The sequence below is a fragment of the Thermobia domestica genome, chromosome 15, assembly GCF_964235325.1.
Source record: "Thermobia domestica chromosome 15, izTheDome1.hap1.1, whole genome shotgun sequence".
In the NCBI taxonomy this organism is placed as follows: domain Eukaryota; kingdom Metazoa; phylum Arthropoda; class Insecta; order Zygentoma; family Lepismatidae; genus Thermobia; species Thermobia domestica.
The window spans coordinates 24,705,042-24,729,180 of record NC_137468.1 but is presented as its reverse complement, the minus strand read 5'-3'; the positions used below and the strand labels follow the sequence as shown (position 1 = coordinate 24,729,180).

General features: G+C 34.2%; 1 protein-coding gene across 1 annotated transcript in view; it reads right to left on the bottom strand.

Annotated features, from left to right (window-relative positions):
* LOC145672131 (uncharacterized) overlaps positions 1-23,599 on the bottom strand; it is a 45,711-nt gene extending 22,112 nt beyond the window's left edge. Inside the window, exons 1-3 of the mRNA XM_081741431.1 lie at positions 23,382-23,599; positions 12,207-12,436; positions 10,632-10,755 (exon numbers count right to left, since the gene is read on the bottom strand). Of these exons, the coding sequence (XP_081597557.1) occupies positions 10,632-10,755; positions 12,207-12,370 (288 nt within the window). The 5' untranslated portion in view covers positions 12,371-12,436; positions 23,382-23,599. The remainder of the gene's footprint in view (positions 1-10,631; positions 10,756-12,206; positions 12,437-23,381) is intronic.
* Positions 23,600-24,139: the final 540 nt, after the last annotated feature.

Here is a 24,139-nt window from a genome sequence, read left to right as displayed (position 1 = left end):
AGCTGAAAATGTCTGACAAGTTAACGAATATCAGTTTAGCATAACAAAAGTAAAAAACTATGTTTGCATTGCTGAACTTCAATTGACATCAGTGCAATGTTATTTATTTAAACACAAGGTATAAGACTGAGTTAAAGATACCAGTGTGTTTTATCAGCAGTTTCTCTGAAACTGAAATTTTATTCTCAATAGAAGACAAGATCTAAAGACTGTGACTCCCTAAGAAGAAGGATAATAGGACCTCTCCAGGAGAATCATCTGTAGTGAAGTGTGTTTACAGTGACGAGAAAAGAAAAATCTGGTTAAAACGGTATAGTGACAGTGAACATTTGAATTGAGAGAGAGATCTCTATTATTATTTAAAAAAAAAAAAAAATCATTTAAGGCAGTTATCAAAGTGATTGTTTAACAATATATATCTATATCTATATATATATATATATATATATATATATATATATATTGAATATCTAGTGTGTATATATATATATATTGCGTGTGGTGGTGTTGTGTGTTCAGTAGTGAAATTAAAAATAAATATGGGTGCATTTTCTATAAAGTGTGTGGAGTTTTTAATTGAATACTTAGCCGCAGGGTGAGTACAAAATAACTTGTATAATTTTTTTTTTTTTTACTTTTCAGGCATTTCAGGATATGTTGTGTCTGCCAGAGTTAACTAATGCAATTTGATGATAAATTCACATTTTCTTAATATTAAGATAATATCTGACGTAAGTCAGAGCTTCAAGCAGCATTACCGTCCCTAACGGGGCAATGGGACGTTAATATAGAACTCATGTTTACAGGAATGTAAATTCTAACTTTATTTGTAATTTGGCTCTACCGACACTAAATTATATTTTTATTTATTTTTTTTTGGCTAATCTAAATTTTTATTAATTATTTACAACATTTACATATCATTTGCATCTGTTGTACATTCCTGTAGTGAGAGAATGAGATGGGTATTAAAAGCACCTCCCACTTATCTCATGCTCTTCACAATAATTTGGCGCCCATGCGTGTAAGCTTGATCACGCTGGTCATTGTGTTACATAAAAACTCTCCAGCGTGTTGCTAGACTAAATGCTGCATCTGTCATTTATTGCAAATGAGAATTTATCATCACAAGTCAAAATTAACTATTCGCGAATATATTTTCCCATATCTGGTCCAAGAATTGTTACATAATTAAGTATGAAACTCATTAATACAAAAGTTATGTTTTAGATGTAAACAATAAAGGGGGAGATAATTTTTTTTTAGGATTCACAAATCGAATTTTAGAGATAATTTTGAGAATTTTTAGAGAAAGTTAATGGTATTGACTCGGTCACAAAAGAGAAAGATGGATGAAAATCTGGTATTCTTAGATTATGCACAAAGGTTGAGTCCTTCAGAGGAAGACATAATAAATGTCCAAGAAATAGGTGAAGTATCAACAGGTGATAGGAGAGAAACATTAGAAGTTAGGCAATCAGAAGGTGATAAAGTAGAACGTAGTCAAGAAGAGACAGGAGATAAAGAGAAAGCTAGGCCAAGTAATCCTGTAGTACCACCATTAGGAGTAAATAGTGAGGAAATGAGAAATCTAATGGAATTTATAAAATTAACGATAGTTGCTTCACAGAAGGAAATAGAACAGAAAATTGATAGTACAAATCATAAGTTAGATCAAACGAACGCTTGCCAAAAAGAAATAGAAAGTAAACTTTTGCAGGTTGAAGAAAAATTAGAGAATACAAATACAGAAATTAGAAATGCGCGTAGGGATTTTGAAAATGCTCACAAGGATTTAGAAGAAAGACTATCTAAAGCTCTCGAAAATACAAAGCAACAGTTACATAATGATCTTGAGAAAACAGTAAATCAAGTAGATGGTGCATTAGGAAAGGTAAACGATAGGATTGAGGCCACTGAAAATTCAATTGTAAGTGTTAGGACAGAAATAGGCTCAAAACTAGTCACATTAGAAGAGAAAAATGACACTATTCAAAATGAAATAGTTCACACAAGATCAGAATTTGAAGATAAGTTAGAAAATGTAATCGCAGGACAGGTCATTTTGCAAGAAGACATAGAGAAAAAAATTAGTGAGGCCAATACTGTGTTCAAACAAGATGTAATAGAAAAAGTGCAAAATTTAGAAGGAAAACTTATTGCATTAGATACTGTTACCAACAAGAAAGTGCAAGAATTATGTAATTCAATAAGCAGGTTACAAGATAGGACACAAGGTGAAGAATGTAGGGGAATGCATCTCAATAATGAAAATACAGGCAATGGCCATAGGTCTGACAGTGTAACCTTTCAATTAGAACAGGAATTGCCATCATGTTCAAGGGCAGTAGGTGATAATACGTTCCAACCAATAACCTCACCACCTGCACAGTCATTAACTCAGATGGATAGTCAGGTTGCCTTGGCAACGGCTATGAATTCCTTTTTACATAGAGATTTAAAGTTACCGTGTTTTCAAGGATTGGAAGATGAAGCCCAGACTTATAGCTTCCTTGTTGACCTAGATAATTATTTTGAACTAACTGGTGTCAACACTGAAGCACGTCTGTCCTTCATCTCACGCACCTTAAAAGGTAGTGCCTTGCAATGGTTTAAAGTCATGAGAAGCAAGATTGTTACATATTCAGACTTTATAACAGCATTTAAAGCCACATATTTGAACCAAGAGAGATTAGCTGCTTTAAGAGCAAACATATTGACAAGTCAATTCAATCCAAAAGTACACAAAAGCGCATCGGAGTACTTGCTCCACTTGCTACACTTAAATGCGGTCTTAGACCCTCCCCTTGAAGAGAAAATCCTGTTAAAGGTTCTTCCGCGCCAACTTTCGCCTTCTCTTTTCAGGATTATAATAGCCGCAAAACCAGAAACTATTTCAGAATTACTCACGCTTGTGACGGAAGTTCAGTATTCATACCAGGATAGGATTAATGTCCCTCAGAGGAGGAGCATTAATATGCTAGAGGTCACACGTGAACAACACGAGACCACTCAGCCACAACGGAATAATCGTGTTCACAGACAAAACCGTGGTCCTTATTCTAGAAATGCAAGAGGTCGCGTAGAAAGAACTGAAAGAAATTCAAATGCAAATGAAGAGACCTCAAGGGGGCGTGGCCGAAATACTGAAAATCAATCCACCAGAATAAACAGACACAATTCTCAAAACGCGCCTCATCAAAACACGAGACCACAGAGAGGTACACGGGGTGTAAATTCAAGGAATTTTTACAGCCGTAGTAATAATAATAATAACAGGAACACATATGATGACACAGAACAAATTCAAGTATTAGAAACATATGACAGCAGACAAACTTCCAACACTTACACAGCACAAGGAAATACAACCAGTGCAAGGGAAAACAATCGCAATGAACAATGAGAATTTCCAGCATGCACTGAGGAAGAGTTGATACTTGACATCCGAAATAACGAACCCAGTATCCAACTAGTGGTCCAACCCCAGTGCGTGCTCGATGACAGTCAAAACAGTAATAATGGTAGTATGATACACAATGAAAAAGAAACTTCATTGAAGATTTTAGAATGTAGATCATTAGAAGAAAAAGAAAATTGTGTCACTTGTACAAAAATAATAGAAAAGAAATATTTTGATCAAAGTAGTGACATAGAAAATAACTCAGTTAAGTTAGTATTAAAAGATGGTAAAAGTGTGTTAATTAGTAAACCAGTATTTGAACAAGCAAATGGGATATTTGATGAATTGCTTGATATTCGAGACGAGCCGGTGACTCGAAACAATATTATACATTTACCTGAAATTAATGTGATAATTTATGCGCAGTCAATCAATGCATTGCTAGACAGTGGGTCATCCATCTCAGCATTGAGTGAAAATCTTTGGAATACAGTTAAGGACAGTAATCCCGCACCACCTTTTTTGAAAAGTAATAATATGAAAGTTACTTCTGCGTTTGGTAGAAAGGTAGCTGTCATATTGGGGCAAACACTATTAGCATTGTACATTAATGGGAAACTATTTCACACAGTAGGGATCATAGTGAAAAACCTTAATCGTGATTTAATCCTTGGATCTCAGTTCTTTGTAGAAGCACATGCTGTGTTAGATTATTCTAGAGGATTATTAGTATTACATAAGCCACACACTGTAGAAATAAATTTTCGAGACGTGGAAGTAGATAATCAAGATTTAGTATTAAGATATATAGAGGAGACAATAAATTGTGATGCTGATAATGCAATCACGGTAGAGAATTTTAGTGAATTAGAGAGGCATGATGAATTGCAGCAAATGGTTTATGGCAATTCAAGGGAGCAGCTAAATGAGACTGACCCCAAGCCACAGTTGAAGCTTAGAAAGTTTCCAACAATCAAGGAACTGCAAGAAAGAGTATTGTCACCCTCAGAATGGTTACAGGTGGATACGAAAACCACTGTAGAAGAAATCCACGAACATGTAAACGCTTATGTAGAACTTAATAATGATCAGAAGGCCATGTTAGCTTCTTTGTTAATTAAACATCGTGATATATTTGACGAGAGACCTGGAACAATCAAAGGGTATGAACATTGTATTGAAATAATTGATCCCACACCCATTAGGTCAAAAATGTACAATTTTCCCATGAAATTTCAGAATCAAATTCGAAATGAAATTCACAGATGGCTCGCGTGGAAGATAATAAAAAAATCACCTAGTAGCTATAGTCATCCACTTGTTGTTGTAGAGAAACCAAATGGACAAATTCGTCTATGTGTGGATGGGAGGAGGCTTTCGCAAGTTATAAAAGGACAGACCGACAAACCATTAGTCCCTCTTGACATCTTGCAATCACTTAGTAATAAGAATTATTTCAGTAAACTCGATATAGTTGAATTCTTTGTAAACGTGAAGGTCAGGGAAAAAGACCAACAATTTTTAGGTTTCGTATATGAAGGTATATCATACTGTTTCATGAAACTACCATTTGGAACGAAAACCAGTCTGTCATCGTGCATCAGAGCACTTGATCAAATTCTTGGAAATGATGTCAAATCATTCTGTAATACGTATGTTGATGATACAATTATAGCATCTACTAGTTTCGAAGAGCACCTGTCTCATTTGGACCAGGTGTTGACTTTATTGAAAGAAGGTGGAGTTACACTCCGGCTAAAAAAATGTGAGTTCGCGCAACCAAAAATTAAGATACTTGGTTTTGAATTGTCTCAAGAAGGAATTGGCAAGGATGAGAATAAAATTAAGAAAGTAGTTGATTTTAGACCACCTAAGAATGTAAAAGAGTTACGTAAGCTGTTAGGTTAGTTAGGATTTTACAGATGTTTCAGTGCGAAATATTCGGATGTCTTGTATCCTCTTTATGAGTTGCTAAAGAAAAATGTTAAGTTTAAATGGAGTTCACAGCATCAGGAAGCTCTAAATAAAATTAAAGAAATATTTCAAGAGAAAGTAGTGCTTAAAAAGCCACTACCTAACAAAGAATTTATTTTAGAAGTAGATGCCTCCGATCGAGCGAGTTCCAATTTGTTGTATCAAATAGATGATGATGGAGAGAAAAGAGTGATAGGAATGTCCTCGAGAATATTTTCTGGCCCTCAGAAACACTATACGACGACGGAGAAGGAACTTTTGGCACTGGTTGATGGGGTAGCAAAATTTAAACACTATTTGATAGGAAATAAATTCATAATACGCTCAGACCACGAGGCCTTAAGGTTTATTTTACTATGTAGACTCACCAATCAGAGAATTTTAAGATGGGCACTCTCATTAGCGAATTTAGACTTCAGTTTTCAACATGTAAGGTCCCAAGATAATATGGCTGATTATCATTCAAGATATCCACCACATAGTAATGTTGAATTTGACATTGAAGCCAAACCAGTTTTGAAAGAATCGTTAATGGGTATCTTAGAAGAGATTCCATGTGAAATGAGAAGTTTAATTAGCATGTTACCTGAACTACAAACTTCAGATTCATTTCTAGGTCCCATTAAAAGACAAGTAGAAAATGGAGACAAGAATGGTAAAGTTTGTGGGAAAAGCCACCGATATGAAATATTGAATGGTAGGCTATGTAAAAGAGATAACATGGGCATACGCATATGTATCCCGGAAGTCTTAGTCAAACCTTTATTAAATTATTATCACGAACAAAGTGGACATCTTTCAGCTAGCAAACTTGTGCCTCAGTTGACAGAGAGTTTCTTTTGGCCAAAGATGCGCACTGTAATTAGGAAATATTGTGGCTCATGCTCCATATGCCAGAAGGCAAACCCTCCTACTTGTTATTATAGAGGTCCTATGCATTCAGTTATAGCAGAGAAGCCAGGCGTCTTTCTGAGTGCTGATTTCTGCGGTCCAATCACTAAAGGATATGGTGGTTATCAATACATATTAGTATTTTTAGATGTGTTTTCAAAATTAGTAGGTCTTTATGCTTGTAAGAGAGCAACTACATCCATTGCATTACAAAAATTGAGAGATTTTCTCAAACTATGCCCAAATGCAGAAATGCTAATCACGGATAGAGGGACCCAGTTCCAGTCCATACAGTGGAAAAATGCAATGAAAGAATTAGGAATTAAGCATGTTATGAGTAGTGCTTACTTTCCTCAGGGAGAAATTGCGGAAACAGCTGTAAAGTCTACAGTCCATATGTTACGTAAATATTGCTCTCATAACCAAAAAGAGTGGCCGAGATTACTTACTAAAGTGGAAAGGTGCTTAAATACAGCAAAACATTTAAGTACGGGATTTTCTCCCTATGAGCTACATCTAAACATCTCACAAACAAGTGATATAGCTCGTCTGTTTGAGGTACCGGAAGTGGACAGATCTGCTGAAACCAAGTATTACGTGGAAATTGCGCAGAAAAACTTGAAGAAAAAGGCGGAAGCAAGAAAAGCATATTTCGACAAGCATCATCGGCTTGTAGAGTATAATATTGGAGACCTTGTACTAGTTCGTCTCTTTCCAAAATCAGATGCCTTGGCAGGGGTGTCCAAAAAGTTAATGGTTTTATATAGTGGCCCCTGGAAAGTAGTCCACAAGACAGACACCAATGTCTATACACTTGCAGACCTCAACACTGGCAAGGAGATAATTAAGAGAAATGCTTTTCTATTAAAAAAATATAACATGCGAGAAAATACACCTGGAAAGGAGAATGCAGAAACATAAATTCTCAAGATGGGAACTCCAACGTATCATGGGATACATAGATATTAATTAATTAGTATTTATATTATTATATTCACACATATAATCACATTAGGTTAAAGAATATTTCTATATATATATAGTATTGTTAGTAATATAGTTTTTCATACAAGTCTATAGATAGATAGGTAGACAAATACGCATAAATTTGCTAGGATAGTTGTATTTTATTAATTTTAATCAAAAGTGTCATATATAGTATTCACTCTAGGTAATTCTATTCATGTTAAATTCGCATAAGTGAGAACGTTGTGATATCTTTTCACAAGTATATCCCAACCTTCTCAAAAGGGGGATTTGTTATGAGCAAGCTTAACAAAGATATTTTTATTTATTTTATTTTTATTATTCATAAAATTTGCATATGCAATCTAAATTTTATATTCAGATTTAATATATATATATTTAATTAGTTTAGTTATTCTTTATACATTATATTTCAAGCAATCATTCTGATATTATTTTATTTTATTTAAAATTTCATTAAGTTTAGTGGCATAACAGAAAACTGCTTTTCTTTGTATATTTGTTGGAAAGTTCTGTATGATTTTTGAAACTTCAGGGAGATAGAGGTTAGTGACCTTTAGGGTACCAAATATTGCCAACCTATAGTAACTAGAAAATACTATAAACAAGATTCTTTCAATGTGTTATAACTATTATAGAAATATATTATAAGAAAAGGAAAGAAATTCTAAGGATGGACAAAACAAAATTGGCGACAGAAAGTCGCTGAGCAATCTTTTGTTAAACTATACACACCTAGATACGAATTTTCGAATACAATACGTGAGAAATTGTTTCACTGACCGCGATTTTCACACTTTTAAGGGAACCGCTACCTCTTCGGTGGGGGTGGTTCAATGGATCTGGGTGCCTAGTCAGCGAACCTTCATCAATTCAATTTTCATATTGTTCCAGGGTTACCAGAAGGTACTGATATATGAAATATATTTTTGAATATAAATTTCCAACTTATAACAATTCTTGGACAGATCCGATAAAGTTAAATTAGTATATAGAATCGCGATCCTTACCGTATTTTCTTTATAGAATAGCTATTTTGGCAGTTTGCTATTCTTTGCTTAATTTTTTTTTACTCAGTGTGTTGTTTCTGGCACTTCCGGCATGCCTTGGAGTGTGATGGAAGGTAGCAGAAGACAATTGTCTACCACCAACAAGTTATTTGGTATTTTTTCTGCTTTTTGACAATGACAACTCCACCCAAGTGTATAAATGTAAAATAGGATATTTAAATATTGGTTTTCAACTTTTGTTACATGTCAATTGTAATTCGTTAATCAGTAATATCATTAAATATAAATGTAAACAGAGAAGGATATCGGTCACTGAGAGAGGTTGTTTACATTCGAAAAAGAAACAGTAACCGCTAGAGGGATACACCTGTCAGGCCTCTCACAAGCAACCCTTTGTGAAAGAAAGTCCCGCTATCCTCTGACAATAAAGAAGAAAAAAAAAAAAACTTTTGAAAGCCGCGAAGGAGGCGAGTTTTGGTAAAAGATAGCTTTAGTGTGTGCCACAAAAGGAAATGAGAGTAAAACATAGTTAGTTGAAGATCGACTGTCGCCAAAGTCAGACAATTATTCTTTGTGAGAAACTGAGAGTTGAACTCATATCTTCATACATACATCACTTCAGCAGTAATAATAGAGCTAATTGTTATTTGGATATCTGTTATATAGAGATAATTATTCTGAAGAACTACATTTTATTTTATGCTAAAGTGAATAATCTTTGACGTAAAATTACAGCTGAAAATGTCTGACAAGTTAACGAATATCAGTTTAGCATAACAAAAGTAAAAAACTATGTTTGCATTGCTGAACTTCAATTGACATCAGTGCAATGTTATTTATTTAAACACAAGGTATAAGACTGAGTTAAAGATACCAGTGTGTTTTATCAGCAGTTTCTCTGAAACTGAAATTTTATTCTCAATAGAAGACAAGATCTAAAGACTGTGACTCCCTAAGAAGAAGGATAATAGGACCTCTCCAGGAGAATCATCTGTAGTGAAGTGTGTTTACAGTGACGAGAAAAGAAAAATCTGGTTAAAACGGTATAGTGACAGTGAACATTTGAATTGAGAGAGAGATCTCTATTATTATTTAAAAAAAAAAAAAAATCATTTAAGGCAGTTATCAAAGTGATTGTTTAACAATATATATCTATATCTATATATATATATATATATATATATATATATATATTGAATATCTAGTGTGTATATATATATATATTGCGTGTGGTGGTGTTGTGTGTTCAGTAGTGAAATTAAAAATAAATATGGGTGCATTTTCTATAAAGTGTGTGGAGTTTTTAATTGAATACTTAGCCGCAGGGTGAGTACAAAATAACTTGTATAATTTTTTTTTTTTTTACTTTTCAGGCATTTCAGGATATGTTGTGTCTGCCAGAGTTAACTAATGCAATTTGATGATAAATTCACATTTTCTTAATATTAAGATAATATCTGACGTAAGTCAGAGCTTCAAGCAGCATTACCGTCCCTAACGGGGCAATGGGACGTTAATATAGAACTCATGTTTACAGGAATGTAAATTCTAACTTTATTTGTAATTTGGCTCTACCGACACTAAATTATATTTTTATTTATTTTTTTTTGGCTAATCTAAATTTTTATTAATTATTTACAACATTTACATATCATTTGCATCTGTTGTACATTCCTGTAGTGAGAGAATGAGATGGGTATTAAAAGCACCTCCCACTTATCTCATGCTCTTCACAATACCAAGCGATAAAAGTTGTGTAAGACTATATAAATTATCCTCTATATTAATGTCGCTAAATTCCAGGAACTTCAACTGACGCTGAAAAAGTGAAATATGGAAGTCTTCGTCTTATTCATTTTACTATTTTTCTTACGTAATACTGCCTGAAATGGTCATTCCTCCAGTAAGTATCCCCCCTTCAATTCCTCTTGGGCCGAAAATCCAAAAAAAAAGCCTTCGTACGCGATTAGAGTTGGTGAATATATATATTTCTATACAAAATTTAGTGGCTTTAGGAGACTACTTTCCATATGAAAATTTTATGTCATTTTATATATATACAGGGCCATTTATCTGAACTTTTAAACTAGTGAACAAAACCAATTATGAATTTTGCACCATGCAAACAATTACTTTCTAAACGATCTTGTGGTAAACTCCATACTTGTGTGGTAGAAATTGTTCCGATATAAAAACAATTTGACCGTTTGCTCCGAAACTCCTGAAACACATGCGAGAAGTACAAGACGACATGTGTGTTACCCAGAGCTACCGATTAAGTCGAAAGTGAATGCTGAAACAATTTAATACAATTAAAGTATACCTTAGAAACAATAAATGACTTCTGATTTCTTTAACTAAGTTACCTTCCATCCTGTACCAGCTTCCTTATAATAAGGAAAGTGGTCAATGATAAATTGATAAATTTCTGCAAGAGTCATCTTCTGTTTCGGAGCATTGCTGATTGCCAAACGAATCAAACTTGCATAGCTGCAAACAAAAGAGAGAAAAATACATGTAAGGTTATCAAACCATAACCCAATAATATATTAGCATTTAGTTTGTATCCAAAATAATACAAAGGTCAGCGTAAAGTTTAACCAACCCTGCCCATCCTACCCATTAACTGGGATTGGATTGCATTACACACAGACACAAAAGAACAAAATAAAATAAAAAATAAATTTATTCATATATTATAAAAATCTAAATACAGTTTAGGCCAGTCATAATCACCTGGTTGCTGATTAAAAAAAAAAAAATTCACAAGATACCTTATTTAGTTTTTTAACAATTTGTGGCCTACAAATAGATGTTCGTTTGTAATTTCCATTTTCTTATTAATTCTGAGTTCATATGTTAATAAAAATGCAGGCAATAGCAACTGTCGAAACCATTTTCAGATTAGCAATTGGATGCATTAGGTGAGTAAAATGTTTCTTTCTTTCAATAAGGCTTATCAGTTCTGTAATTTTTCTTACAAAATTCATCATTTCGATCCACCATTTATTCAAGTGTTTCATATCTGCAGTGAGATGGATTTATTTTAACTTTCATTTGTGAAAGACGTAGACTTAACAAATTTTATGCTGTCATTGAAATAAACGTTGTGAGACTTGAGACAATAGTTTTATTATATCTTCAACTCCAAATACGTTCTTTTTATCTCAACATTAACACTGCATTTAATTACATCAATTCATGTCACCTCGTATACCTGAATTTGGATAACTGCTACAAAGTAACTTTCATTCTTCTTCTGAAATTCCAATGCTCGGGATATAAAAATATGTACAGCCCTCCACGCTCGTCTACTGGTTAGCGCGTGCTCGTTTGGTGCACGTGGTCCCGGGTTCGATTCCTAGTGGAAGACCATGACAATTCCAAGGGAGTGTATTAAGCAATGGAAGGATGCTAATCCTGTCTAACTGTAAGATGGACTCAATTATGAAAGCTTAGAACTCTACCTTAAGATTTTCTGAATATGATTTTGTCATTTTTTTCAGAATGTACACACACATTGTTCTTTTTAAATCTTCTGACGAACTTGCCTATAGGTCTTTCCAAACTATATATTAGAACTTTTCCAAATATGTATTAGACTTATTACATGTAAGTAAGGAAGTACATGTAAGTATTCTAACTCAACTTACTTCTTTGACCTGGTGCATGAAAGGTGAGTATGGGTAGCGTTGTGATTAATGTGATGACTGAAGCCCGTAATTAAAGGCAAAATGCCATAAATATTTAGACGCGTTCCCGAGTTTTAATTCAATAGTTATAACTATATGACACTTCAGTTTCTTTAGTAGTCTTATGTAACTTCGCCTACAGTAAAAACCAAAAATCAGGTTCGAAAAATCAGTTATCTGCATTTCTAAAATACATATACTTCTTCCTATTACTTAAACGTACTAAACTACGTGGTTAAGAGTACTTGCCTATATGGAGGCTTGCCATCTTTTGGACGTGTGGTTGGAACTACTGATTCATCTTTGGTGAGCGTATCCCCAGTATCATCCACTCCTTCAGGAACCAAGGTTTTATGAGCATTGAGACAGGGCAGCCAATCGATTGCCGTAAGACTTCGATCCAATTCAGACATTTTAATACAATGTCCTCAGGAGAATGCTGCTGGTCGATGAACACACTTCTCTCATCCATTAAAAATCTAAAATCCAAAATATTAGTGGTATATTTTATTCTATACAGAATCAGTGCTTACACTACTTGATTCGTGATTGACCAGCATAAAAAAAGAAGAAAAAATTGCAGGTAATATATTTTATTTTAGGGAATATACTACATGCTCAGTAAGATTAACAATCATTATTTACTTGCAATTCTAATTCCGGAAAATATCTTACATTTCCTAGCTTTCGGTTCTCCCCTGAAGCCTTGTTCCGGGAGAACAAAAGTAGATTTTGAAATAAAAAATATCAAGAATATAAAAACGAATGGACTCACTAAGGAAAAAAAAAAAAAAAAAAAAAACTTGTCGGTAGTCGGTTACACGTTAAAAGATATGCGCGAAGTTCAGAAATAGCTGGCTCAACTTGTAATTTCTTTTATGCGGGCAGAAAAGGTTGCCACTTTATGCTAATGTTTCTGTTGTTATGCCAATCCTGCACACGGAAATTTACAAACACTGTTTCTCATTTCGTGCTTAATCAACCCGCGTGATAAAGAGCGGTTTCCTCGAGGGTTATATAGGGATGACGAAAAGAAATTTAATGCCACGGCCCAAGGAAGATCTCAGAAATGCTACAGCAGAACACGCGGTTTCAGGTCTTTCGAAACATTTACTAAAATACAACATATTATTGTACATTAAATATTATTTGCAGCCAAGAATGAAGTAAGAAGACTTGTTTTTGAACATTCTGCTCAACTCCCCAAATAACGCCTCTGGGTTCAATATAATCAGTACGAGGTATGTTCGAAAAGTATCAAACGTTTGGTTGGTTCGCAATACATTTATTGATCTAGAAATCCGAAACGCAAATTCCCTTCTCCTTGGTAATGGACATACTTCTCGAAGCGCTTCCGTCATTGTTGGAAACCAGGGTGGAAAAAAATCATGATTTTTTTTTTTTTAAAAAAAATCATTTTTGTTTATTTTTTTTTTTATTTAAATCGATTTTTTTTATTTAAATCAAATATTTTTCTTCGTATAATACGAGTCGTCAACTGAAGAAAAAACATTAGGAATTAGTATTAAATGTTAATTATGTCATTTAAGTGAAAGTATTGGGTTTTAATTTTGAATTAATTCCCAATTGTCAACCTATTTCAATCCCAAACAATGTTTCTTAAGCAATAAGGAAAAACTACAGCAATGTATATCAACATGACACTTTTCTTTTCACGAAAGTTACTGGTATTTGGCAGGGGCATATTTTTAAACAATTGGAACTAGCTAGCGGCACGAAATACATATAAAGTACATTTCGCCTAAAATTAACTAACTAACTCTATGACCCATGGAACACGGAGGTCCAATGCCATGTTCACAAAAGGTTTCCTGGCTTCTATCCTAAGTTAACTGAATCCAATTTCTATTTTGTATTCTCATTTCTGCGAGATCCATCTTAATATTGTCCTCCCATCTGCGCCTAGGCCTTCCTAATGGTCGTTTTCCGATTGGACTTCCACTTAAAACTTTGAAAGCGTTCCTACTTTCTTCCATTCTCGCTACATGTCCTGTCCACCTGAGCCTCCAAGATTTAATGACCCTAACAATGTTTGGTGAACGGTATAAATTATGCAGTTCCTCATCATGAAGTTTTCGCCATTCCTCATTTCCGTTCCTTTTGGTTCCGAATATTCGTTTCAGGATTGTATTCTCAAATACTTTCAGTCTGCGTTCTTCCCTCAGTGTAAGCGACCATGTTTCACAACCATACAGCACAACAGGCATAATTATCGTTTTATATATTTTAAAGCTTCAAATTCCTCGACAGAATTCGCGACGATAAGAGATTTTTGAACTGATAATAACACGAATTCCCTGCTTTTAGTCGATATTTAATTTCTTCGTGAATATCGTTTTCTGATCCTATATATTAGCCGATGACAGAACTTTCTTTGTCTTTATGCAATGAGCTTTTGTAAGTCACAAATTTTCTGCAGGAATTTAAAAAAAGAAAAAAGAAAAAAAATGATTAGTTCCAGGAGAAGAAGCACTTGTGATTGTTAAAAATATGCTTTATGTGACGTGAAAAACAGTTCAAATGCGAGTTGTCCGTGCATTTAAGACATTTATACATAGCAGGCACGTTTTTATACTTTTCTGTTGGCTATTTTATTTCCTCTGACAATTTTTGCTGTACAGGCACGGCAAATTTTCTGCGATCACATCGCAGATCGCGGCGTGTTCTGCAATGGGGTCAGGTATCCACTTTATCAAAAGTGTTATTCGATATTTTAACGCATCCAAAATTTGTCGTATTACGATTCCGAGGAACTTCTATGTATTTAGTACATAAATTTCACCCAAAATTTTAAAATAATAATAATAATTATTATTATTATTATTATTATTATTTTGTTTTGGAGAGGGGATCGGACCCATCTAAACTGGAAACAAACAAATAGACGTGGACACAAAAGAGTTTTCATCTTAAATGTCCATGTGATTTCCCCGTTGGAATAGAAATTTTAAAACCCTGTGTTACAAAGAGAAGAAAGCAGGGTTCACCTGTTACCCGTTCAAACGGGATTTTCCCTGATCGTTCTCTACATGATACTCGTTTTCATACTGTGCTTACATACATTTGAGTCTCATTGTATTATGATTATTATCTTCCATACTCGAAATAACAGAACAGAAACGGGATTTTACTTACTTTAAATTAATTCATTTCGGAATTTGATTTAAATCAATCCGCCCTGTTGGAAACACTGCTGGAACGCAGTTCATCCGTGCTATCGCATTCCCCTTGATGTCTTCTCTTGACCCAAACCGGGTCCCTTTCAGCTTGGGAAATAATCAAAGGTCACATGGAGTTATCTCGGGAGAGTAGGGAGCCTGACGACACACAGGAATGTTTTGTTTGGCGATGAAAGCCTGAATCAAATTTCGCGGACACTCTCCTCATGCCCAAATTCTCGTTCAAGATTGATTCAACTGATTGAATGGTTTCCCTTGGGTATAGTCAAGCTGTTGGCTAAATTTGATGCAATACCGTTGCTCAAGTTTTTCTGTCATTTTACCAAAAAAAAAAAAAAAATCCGACGACCGCTGACTACATGCCTTCACTCGTTGGCCGATTGCCACCTACTAACGCTTTTAGCGGGTGGAAAAAAATTCACGACTGCACATGAGTGTCCCCTCTACATCTACACTGAATAAAGTCTCCCGCGTTTCATTGGTTTATGCGAAAAATAAATAAATAAGGTTCGATGCTTTTTGAACACACCTAGTATACTGAAGCTATCTCAGCGTTACAGTCTGAATTTGCCGCAAGATTTCTAGACCTTCGGCCAACTACCAACATGTTTTAAATATCCCTAGCCCTTTCGTTGTAGATGACAAAGATGCCCTACGAAACAAACAAATGGAACTTGCTTAATTGTAGTGTAATGTTGAATTCAAATGAAAATTTAGTAGTGAGGACCTGATACAATTTTACTCTACATATATGAAAGAAACAGAATTTCCTGTTCTATACAATTATAGTCTATTTACTGCATCACCATGCGATAACATTTATGTATATGAGCAGCCCTTTTCCATAAAATTAAGGATGTGAAATTAAAGTTACGGAATCGACTGACCGACACACATTTTGAAATCTGTCTGAAAGTAGCATCATCAATTTCAAAGCAAATATTGACATGTTAGTGAAAAAAAATGCTGTGAGTGTTATCACCGAAAGTGCAAATGACAGTTGTGTTTCTTACGTAAATATTATTTTAAAAAATAACATTAATGCTGTTCGATATCGTTCTCTCCAACGGTTACGAATGCATGTACAATTTGTATTATTAAAGTGTCCAATATGCTATACTGCAAAAACTATCTTGACCATTTGGATGTCAAGTACCCTAACTCCAAACAACCACAGCAACAAAAAATGGACTAATGTTTTCAGTTATTTCTATAAATGGGTTCCTTTTCTGGAGAAAAAAAAAATTCAATTATAAAATAAAACCGTCAAAGGTATGGTTTTCGTACCCATCATAACAGAAATATAAACTGTTCATGAGATATTGAACTTAAATTTTTTCCTGAAAAGTTTCAATTCTGGAGTGAAGCCACCTGACATCGAAGTGGTTCAAATGTATTGTTTCTTAAACGTACTAGAATTATTATATTATACTGCAACTACCTCTATGGAGTTGACTGGAACCGTGCGGCTCGCCAGTCTCTTATAGGATGTGATAGTGACAGTTAAAGGAAAAAGATCAAAGATGTAAAGAAGTAATTCCGGTTACGTTAGGCTAAGGGAAACGGATGGTTATAGACGTGACTGATAATAGAAGAATCTGTGGAAAGAAAACGGCAATAACTCCAGAAAACCTAGTGATGTTTACAACAAATTTACTTGGTCGTGGATCGGATCAAACTACGAAGCCCACGTACCAGAGGTATTCGTTTAGAGCAGTTTGATATTTAAAACTGATCTGGATATATAGAATACACTAGTAAAATTTGCAACATTGCTTAAAATCTTGTAAATTCGAGAACTGGTGTCCTTACACCTACCAAAAAATATTGTCCTATGCTTTAGAAGCAAAGTAAATTGACATACACGTAATTGTTCTAAAAAGCTTCCAAAAGTACACCATTTTAAGCAATGCAGTAATTTTTCTTCATAATGGGTTGAGATATCAAGTTGCTGTAAACGCCATTATGATCTTTATGTCTATTGAACAACAAACACAGTGGACGTGATGAACTACTTTATAAAAAAAAATCCAACCGATTGCAGCAAAGCTCCTCTTTACTTGAGTTCGTTTATCTGGATACTCCTCCGAGATGCCTAATTCGTTCTTAACCAAATTTGACATGGTGATCCGAGAGCACGCGCTAAGTGTCGTAAGTCCTGATCGGACATACTGTTGAGGAATAATCACCGAAAATGGATCTCCCAAATGCCTGAACCGTTTTTCACCAAATTTGGCATGGCGATTCGAGAGTGCGCGCTGAGTGTCTAAGGGGTCACATGTCCCGATCGAGCATACCATTGTGAAATAATCACCGAAAATTGGTATGTTTATTACACTGCTTAAAAACTTCTAGTATTAATAGTCAATAGTGTTCACCAGACACCATTTTCAATTTTTCCCTCTTGCGAACACGGAGCTAGGTGAGCAAGAGAAATTCTCGAAAGAAGGTAATTTTCGCGGAAATTTCCTGGTAGATCCCAATTTAGTTTTATGGCCTTACCAATTCATTTGAAAACTACATTAATTCTGAGAAAAGTGATGCACGATTTCTGTATACGGACACGAACAGCTAGCACAGTTACACATATCATTTTAAGGAAGAATAATTTGTGTTATTCATTCTCTCTCTCGGCTTGAGCTTTCTATGGTATTGAAATTGACATTATATCAAAGAGTAGATCATTACAAACATAATGAAGTATGAGTAGAGCTCTCACATTTTCAGACTAAAACCGGGTATACATATTAATAATATCCCTGGCATTTAAAAGCCATAAAAACGATTAGTAACGCTAAAGAACACGCATATACCTTGTGCTATGTAGTCACTGGTTACTAGAAGCAAAAGTTAGGTTTGTTGAATAGGTTAGTTAGTTGGACAGGATAGGTTATGTTACTGTTTGTATGTTGCACTTACACGTATTTCAGTGTGGGTATCGCGTCAAATGAGTTCCTGTAGCACTTGTAATGGTTTCACACTAGCAACTCTGCACTTGTAAACATAAAATATACAGTTTTTGTACACTTATGCCCAAAATGATGGTTGTATATCTATAACTGTCTTCTTGAAAGAATATAATTTGATAATGATTTTGCAGGGCACTTTTAATACTGATATTATGTGTATAATCGGGAAATGTATATTTGTGATGAATTTCATACGAAAAGAATTACAAATATGAAAATTAGAATGAGTAAAACAAAATGTTGCTAAATGGACAAGAAAATTTTATTTTCGTTTTATTCTTCTTATTTACTGCTCTTTTGACATGAAATTTTCCATATACAGGTCTTTGCCGATTATACCCATACTAACATTATAAGAAATACCGGGCGAATTCGTTATCAAATTATACAGTATTCCTAAAACAACATATTTATATAGACATGCGACAATAATTTTTGACATGAGTGTACAATATACAAAAGTAACATCTAATACAGAGCTTATTCATATGCACTCATTTATAAACAGCCTTACAGCACTTCTGATAAATAAAATATAAATACAATACAGGCTAATATTAAGTTACACGAGTTACAAGTTGGCAGCCTACATAAACATATTCGTTAAATGTAATTCTTTCTTCGTAAATCATGGATTTTATCTGTAAATTCTCTAAAAAGTGGTGCATAATTTCTTAATCTGTTCCAGTGTCCTCCAGCCCTGATTCGGTCATTCTCGTATCAGGTTATCTACGACAAATTGACGGCAAGAGTTTCTTTCCATGTTCTTTGTTTTTTTCCTTTTCTGCATAGCCGCTTTAGTTGCATACTTTCGGACGCATAATTATACCCGTAAGAAGTCGTACGAAAGTGAATCTGTCCCCAGAAATCAGCTCGAGGGACTACTCTAAGCAACAGTTCCTAGGGCCTTTCCAGTGAATTTCTGATTAAAAAATTGTTAATAATAGGTTACCAGGTAGTAAAATAGTACGTAATCTTCCCATACCGCATTAGTTACTACGTATGTTACAAATTACTTGGGTATGCGCCATGGATGATGTAGGAAGAATCATTTAGAGCACAAAAATTGAAAGTAAGTGTTTTAAGTATTAGCGTTTCATTTAAGCGAGGTTTGCTACACGAAATCCTAGAAATGCGATGCAAATGAAAAATTATATAGCAAAATTCGATGCATCTATAATTTATTACCGAAGTGGGCTATATCTGCAACAGAAAACAGTTCAGCATTAGCTTTCCTTTATGACAAAATGGTTCTCTTTCGATATTACATATAGTTAGAGCTCAGTGATTAGTCTTGGAGACTCGACGATTATCTTAGTCTGTTGGCTCTCAAGAATACAATCTACTGACTACAAACGAAATTATTGGCAACAGACCGTAGAGCTGGAGACAGAGACCATATCCTCTTCGTCACTTCATTCTATCTGTAAAGAAACTGGCTTAAACTACTTTCCAAATACAAGACTTGAGCTTACTTTTCAAACACTAGATTATTAGCTAAAATACGGGACCGTAAAATATATATCCGTTTTCCCACGCACATTTATATTACATTGAAGTTACGGAAAAATATAGTGTTCGGTTCAAAATGTTTAAAAAAATGGAAAACGAATTGGATCCGACCCGGATCCCATCTGAGTAGTAATTGACTACAATTAGAAACTAGACTTTTGTGGGAAGTTATTTTGTTTTAACAAATGAAGTTGACTTTGTGCTGCGTAATTCCAAACTAATATATATATATATATATATATATATATATATATATATATATATATAAAGTTACCTATGTATAGAAGACAATAGCTACCTTTATATAGAGCTTGAAAAAACCTGTTTTCAAGTATTCGCCAGCCGAAAAAATCTATTAGCCAGATCTTTTTGAAGTTACAGAAGTTATACAAGTAAACAAAAATCACTTTGCGATACAATAAACAGTTTGTTTTGCTTATGGGCATGTCTTTTACAAATAATAATAATACGAAGAAGAAAAGAGTGACCTCTGCTATTTATTCTTAAATTCACATTTTTGACTGTCCGGACTTTACTCGCCAAATGTAAAAAAAGTACTTGCCACTGGCGAGCAGGCGAATGGATTTTTCAAGCCCTGCCTATATTACATACATATATATATATATCTTTGACATTCTACATACTGTTTAAGCTGGTAATTACTTTCAAATGTGTCCATATAAAGTTCATATTATATATATAATACATTTTATTGCAGAAACAACTGAGAACGTCAGGTGAATTACAATCGTCAGAAATAGATAGATAGAAGTTGAAAACTTTAGGGTTACATATATAACAAACCATAATATAAACAAAGATCACTGTATAACAGACGAAAATATTTTAACTATCAATTTTGAGTTCAAAAAATTCCTCAACACTAGATATACAATTATTAACAAGTAATTTCTGTACTTGTTTTTTAAAAGCCAGAAATGGAAGTCATCTTTAAAATATAGGAAGAAAATTACAGAATTTAACTGGCATATAGCAAAAGGCCTTTTGTGTCTTACTATATTCACATCTAAATAATCCCAAACGGTTCCTGTTTCTACTTTGATAAGTATGAGAGTATCCTAATTCACTGTAAATAGGATTGCTTCTCTTGATGTAAAACAAACATTGATATATGAAAATTGCAGGTACTGTCATAATTCCTAATTCAACGAAGCTTGACCTACAATGTGCACGACTAGGGAGACCGAGCATCAATCTTACACATATCTTTTGTATTTTCAATACGATTTTGATGGAGGATTGATGATCCCAAAGTATCGTGTAATAACTTAAATGACTGTGAATTTGCGCATAATAAACAGTTTTAAGTACCTTTAAACTTACGCATAATCTTAATCTACGCATTAGATAAACTCCTTTACTAGTTCTAGATTCCACCTTAAGGATATGGTCGTCCCAGTTCAAATGATTATCAATTAAAAACCCCAAAAAAGGAGCGGGATATTTTTAAGTTCTGCATCTGAATTTTTATTATAGTAGGTAAGCACCAAATTGTTATTATTATTATTATTATTATTCAACAAAAATGCATTGATATGTGTACTGTATCGCAAAGTAATTTTTGTTTAAATGTCCCACGCTTATGCCGGTTAGGCTAAAGGAGACGGTGATTATAAGAAATGAATGAAATGGTGGAATGAAGAAAGTGGGAGGATACGGGAGAATCCCGAGAAAACCCACGAGCACGATGTTTGTCCAACACGAAGTTCGTGAGAGAAAGTTTATATGATATTTTCCACATTTTGCAGAGAACGGCTGAAAATGTCATATATTTGTTATAATTAGGGACGGGCAAAACCGGTTTCTAGAAAAACCGAAATCGGAAAAACCGAAAGTTGTTTTCTCCAAAACCGGTTCGGTTTGTCTCCCGAATTTCGTAGTTCTCCGAAAACCAGATCCGTTTACAACAAAAACAGTTTTCTTATTAAACATTGATTTCTAGAGCATATCGGTTTCGGTCTGCACTTCATTTTTATGAGAATTTACACATGTTTTTGAGCTTCTTTCATACGTGTTCTCGACCCATGTTACAATGCCGTAAAATCAATACACCGAAACCAGTTTCGGTAAAAAACCGAACTGGTGTTTGGAGTTTTGAAGAAAACTGAAACCGGATTCGTGAAAAACCGGTTTTTTGAAATTTTCAAAAACGTGTTTCGGTTTTCCTAAATATTTGCTTTTGTAAGGAAGTTTCCGTCTAAAGTAGCACTTTTTTGAGCAATTCAAAACTGCAGGTATGACAAATCTTGTTGGTTTTGTTATTTTTTGTTTTAATATATTCACAAGGTGTCTCAAAATTCCCTTGATACAGCGTAATTCTGTTATTACGACAGTTACAATAAAATGTAAGAGGGAAAACCGTCTCCAAATATGTTTTCAATCTAAAGTGAAGGAATCGGACGAGTCGTTTGGGCTGTATACTCGTTATGCGCCCAATGTTAAATGAAAATATAACGTTACAATTTACCTCGATCCACAACATAAGTGAATAAAGTGCCGTCTTTTACACTAACGTGTCGATAGCCAACCCCCATTTACTTTGTTGCGTATCCAGATAAATGGCAACGCTGTACTTTCACTTAACACTGAACGCATAAAAAATGTACAGCCCAAACGACTCGTTTTTTTTTTAAAAAAAAAAACCGCTTTAGATTGGAAACATTATATTTGGAGACTGTCTTCCCTCTTACATTTTGTTGTAACTCTGTTAATAACAGAGTTACCCTATGTCAGGGGACTTTTAAGACAACCTGTATATATTTTAAATTTACATAGAGTAGGAGTCTGTGTTGAGGAGTTAAAGTGAATAAAAAAACTCATGTATTATTTAATTTCCCTCTCCTACGAAAATTCCGACATAGCCCTAATGGCCACTGTCAGGTTTTTAAGAATTTTTTGTTGCATATTTATTGTATGGATTCGTATATAAAAATCATTGCATATATACATTTTTAAAGTTAATCGACTTTTCGTATGTTATGCAATCGTTTTTGGGGTGTGGACTTGCATTCCTGTACAGATTCACTTTAGGGAGGCTTCTGTGTACGCATATGCTAAAAACTATTGTGCAAAAGATACTAACCAATTTGCACCAGGTGGCCTCCAAAAAGCAGGAATGCTAACCGAGGCAGGATAGGAGCGCATAAATTTACTTATGCGATGAACGAGTTCCTTTGTAATTGGAATCGGAATCATGGAACGAATGTCATAAATGATTCAATTACCTAAAATAAATATTTACCTTATTTTTTTTGTTTAAATTGGACGGTCTATTATAAACCTGCACGCCCCTGACTACTACAGCATTGGTAAATTCTACGTCAAAAAGAAGTTTGTATAAATATCAACATCGGATTTCAGTAGCCTATCAGCTCGCTGATACAGTACGCACATAATACAAAAATAAATGTACATACACCAACGAATAATAACGATAAACCTAATAAATTATCTACAGAAGAGTTGTATCTAAGCATGCAACCCTTGAAACAGTCGCAAGAACATGAAAACTGACGAGACTGGATCCACACAACTAGTGGTTATACAACTTCACGAACATTACTTACGTTCGAATATACTGAAACATTCAAGAGATCATAATAATAATGTGTACTGAATCATTTTGTATTATATATTTATATGATATATATATCGCTTAGTTATATACATATATCGCTATATATATGTATGATATATATATCGCTTAGTTAAAGGTCCATTACCTTATAGGAACGACACCTCACATAATTGCTATCTTCAGAATAACATTCATAACTAGGATCAATATTACAACAGGAAGCTATCTTCTCCATTAGGCACACTGTAAACACCACTTAATTAATTGACATTTTCTTTCATACGCAATTCGTTGTTGTGCAATTACACATACTCCCACTGTAGCTAGGCTCGAGGTACTGAACTCGGAGACACCTGGTGGAAAACATGAACTCAATGTTGCCAAGACACAAATAATTTCCTATGGGGCTTCAGTCCATAAGAGAAAGTAGCTAATAAACGGAAGGTGAGCAATCGCAAATACGTCATTAGGGGTATGCATTAAGCAATTATGATTGCCATGCAAAGTATCGCAAACTTAAATACATATCTTGCGTTGCGTTAAAGTCAAAACGTTAGTTGCTGAACAGAAGTAGAAATGTTCTTGACACTGGACCGAAAGTAATCAATTCTGATTAATAAGTGCAAATATTTCGTTTAAATCCCCACAAATAATAGCAATTTTCTTTCGCTGTCTCTTTACTAGCTGCAGTGATTCTGTCATTTGTCTCCTTGTCATTTGTCATTATAGTCTGAACAATTTCAGATATTTTAACATGTTTCAGACATTTGACTAAAATGCCTATTTTCAGATGCGAGCTGTATAATGAATACCTCAAATTTTGTTTTATTTATTTATTAATTGATAAATTTCCGATTTTTGTTTCTAGTATTAGAAATGATAAATTGTTTGAGAAATCTCTCC